Genomic DNA, 3,492 nt, shown 5'->3' on the forward strand with positions numbered 1-3,492 from the left:
CCCCGTGTTTCCCCCCAAAGCCCACCTGTCGTCATTGGGCCCCACGAGGGCCGAGCGCCCGGCCAGGCCGGGCAGGTCGATGTGGTCGCGGATGACCAGCAGGTGACCAGCGGTCAGCCCCGGCCGCAGCGACCCCGCGGCGTTGGTCAGCACCAGCGTGTGCACGCCCAGCAGGGCCAGCGTCCGCACGGGAATGACCACCTGGAACGGCCAGTGAGTGACCACTGAGTGACCACTGACCCCTGAGTGACCCTGAGTGACCCTGAGTGACCACTGAGTGACCAATGAGTGACCCCGCGGCGTTGGTCAGCACCAGCGTGTGCACGCCCAGCAGGGCCAGCGTCCGCACGGGAATGACCACCTGGAATGGTCAGTGAGTGACCAGTGAGTGACCACTGACCATCAGTGACCACTGACCCCTGAGTGACCCTGAGTGACCCTGAGTGACCCCTGAGTGACCCTGAGTGACCCTGAGTGACCCTGAGTGACCAATGAGTGACCCCTGAGTGACCCTGAGTGACCCTGAGTGACCCTGAGTGACCACTGAGTGACCAATGAGTGACCAATGAGTGACCAATGAGTGACCACTGACCCCAAACTGACCCCAAACTGACCAATGAGTGGTCACTCAGGGGTCACTCAAGGGTCAGCGGTCACTCATTGGTCAGTTTGGGGTCAGGGGGCGTGGCCAGCAGAGCCATTAACGCCTCGTGGGTGTGGCCAGGGGGGCGTGGCCAAGGGGGGCCAGGCATGGGAGGGGGCGTGTCCCAGCTCTTTGTGGGCGTGTCCCAGCAGTGTGTGGGCGTGTCCCACCTGCAGTGGGCGTGTCCCGGGGCCGTGGGGGGGCGTGGCCTCACCTGGGCGGGGCTGTAGCCCTCGTAGAGGTGGAAGCGCCCCTGCAGGACGGCGCAGGGGGTGGAGCCCAGGCGGCCGACGACCAATCGCCCGGCGTGGCCCTGCACTGGGGGCGGGGCCGGCAGTCACCACGCCCACCCGGGCACGGCGAGCCCCGGGGGCGATGGAAACGCCCCAAATCAGCCCAAAAACACCCAAAATACCCCCAAAATCACCCCAAAACCACCCGAAACCACCCAAAATCAGCCCAAAACCGCCCCAAAATACCCCAAAATCACCCCAAAAACACCTGAAATCACCCAAAATCAGCCCAAAACCGCCCCAAAATACCCCAAAATCAACCCAAAAACACCTGAAATCACCCAAAATCAGCCCAAAACCACCCGAAATCACCCAAAATCAACCCAAAACCACCAGAAATCACCCAAAATCAACCCAAAACCACACAAAATACACAAAAATCACCCCAAAACACCCCAAAATCAGCCCAAAACCACCCGAAATCACCCAAAATCAACCCAAAACCACCTGAAATCACCCAAAATCAACCCAAAAGCACCTGAAATCACCCCAAAATCAACCCAAAACCACCCAAAAATAGCCCAAAACCACACAAATCCCATAAAGCCACCCAAAATCACCCCAAAAACACCCCAAATCACCCCAAATCAGCCCCAAACCACCCAAAATACACAAAAATCACCCCAAAACCACCCGAAATACCTCAAAACACCCAAAATATCCCAAAATCAACCCAAAACACCCAAAATACCCCAAAACCAGTCCCAAAACACCCAAATCACCTAAAACCAGCAGAAATGACCCCAAACCGCCCCAAAATCACCCCGTGAAATCCCCCAAAAGCACCCAAAATTCCTCAGAACCCCAAAACTCCCCCAAATCCACCCAAACCACCCCGAATCCCAAGAAATCCCCCCAAAATGCCCCAAAACTCCCAAAAATCTCCAAAATCACCCAAAGCCACCCCAAAACTTCCCCCCAAACTGCCCCAAAACTACTGAAAACAACCTAAAATCCCCCCAAAATCACCTCAAATGCCCCAAAAATCACCTAAAATCCCCCAAATTCCCCAGAACCATCCAGAACTCTTCCTCCCAGTGCTCCCAGTGACCCCAGTGACCCCGCTAACCCCGCTCCCAGTGCTCCCAGTTTGTCCCAGTCTATCCCAGTCCCTCCCCCGGTTACCGCGGCTCCCGGTCCCTCCCGGTCCCTCCCAGTCTGTCCCAGTGCTCCCAGTGCTCCCAGTACCCCCAGTAACCCCGGTTACCGCGGCTCCCGGTCCCTCCCGGTCCCTCCCAGTCTGTCCCAGTGCTCCCAGTGCTCCCAGTACCCCCAGTAACCCCGGTTACCGCGGCTCCCGGTCCCTCCCGGTCCCTCCCAGTCTGTCCCAGTGCTCCCAGTGCTCCCAGTACCGGTGCTGCGCGGGAAGTGCGGGATGTCGCGGTACTCCAGGCTCTGGGGGTCGCGCAGCTCCTGCGCCAGCGCCCCCAGCCCAGAGCCGCACACCAGCGCCACGCGCGGCGCCTCCCGCAGCCGCGCCCGCAGCCAGCGCGCCGCCTCCGCGCACGCCTCGTAGCTGGGGGACAGGAGAGACCAGTATGAACCAGTATGGACCAGTACGGACCAGTATGAACCAGTATAAACCCATATAAACCCATATAAACCCATACAAAGCGATATAAACCAGTATGGACCAGTATGGACTGGAATCTAGGGGGATGGGAGAGATCAGTTTGGACCAGTTTGGACCAGTTTGAACCAGTATGGACCAGTATGAACCAGTATGAACCAGTACGGACCAGTACAAACCCATATAAACCCATATAAAGCAATATAAACCAGTATGGACCAGTATAAACCAGTACGGACCAGCCGCGCCCGCAGCCAGCGCGCCGCCTCCGCGCACGCCTCGTAGCTGGGGGACAGGAGAGACCAGTATGAACCAGTATGGACCAGTACGGACCAGTTTGGGTCATCATAGACCCACATAAACCCATATAAAGCGATATAAACCAGTATGGACCAGTATGGACTGGTATGGACTGGTACAGGTCTCATAATTGGGATGGGAGAGACCAGTATAAACCAGTATGGACCAGTTTGAACCAGTATGGACCAGTACAAACCAATATAAACCCATATAAAGCGATATAAACCAGTATGGACCAATATAATCCAGTATGGACCAGTATGGACTGGTATCTGGGGGATGACCCCGGGGTGACCTGGGGTGACCCCGGGGATGACCCCAAATGACCCCGGGGTGACCCCGGGGTGACCCCGGGGTGACCCCGTGACCCCCCCCCCCCCCCCCCCCCAGTTCTCTCTTCCCCCCCCCTTTTTTTTTTTTTTTTTTTTTGGTTTTCGGGGGGGGGGGGGGGGGGGGGGGGGGGGGGGGGCGTGTCCCGGCTGAGGCCCCGCCCCCCGCGCGGCGGCAGCCAATCAGGACGGCCCCTGGCGGGAAGAAGTACGTGCGGTGCCCCTGCAACTGCCTGCTGGTGTGCCGCGCCTCGGCCCAGCGCATCGCCTGCCCCCGCCCCTACTGGTGAGACTGGTTTGTGCTGGGAGGGCGTTGGGGGGCACTGGGTTATACTGGGAGGGGGTTTGGGGTCACTG

General features: G+C 58.7%; 1 protein-coding gene across 1 annotated transcript; it reads right to left on the reverse strand.

The window, feature by feature from the left end:
* Window positions 1–15: 15 nt before the first annotated feature.
* LOC120499748 (purine nucleoside phosphorylase-like) lies at window positions 16–2,865 on the reverse strand (the record flags this gene model as incomplete). Its single annotated transcript, XM_039703796.1, has 4 exons — window positions 2,746–2,865; window positions 2,289–2,586; window positions 858–961; window positions 16–201 (listed from the first exon to the last, which is right to left on the reverse strand). Coding segments are annotated over exons 1-4 (708 nt in total), but the record flags the coding sequence as incomplete, so codon positions are not given.
* Window positions 2,866–3,492: the final 627 nt, after the last annotated feature.

This window comes from Passer montanus, unplaced genomic scaffold (genome assembly GCF_014805655.1).
Source record: "Passer montanus isolate IOZ18808 unplaced genomic scaffold, ASM1480565v1 scaffold1699, whole genome shotgun sequence".
NCBI lineage: Eukaryota > Metazoa > Chordata > Aves > Passeriformes > Passeridae > Passer > Passer montanus.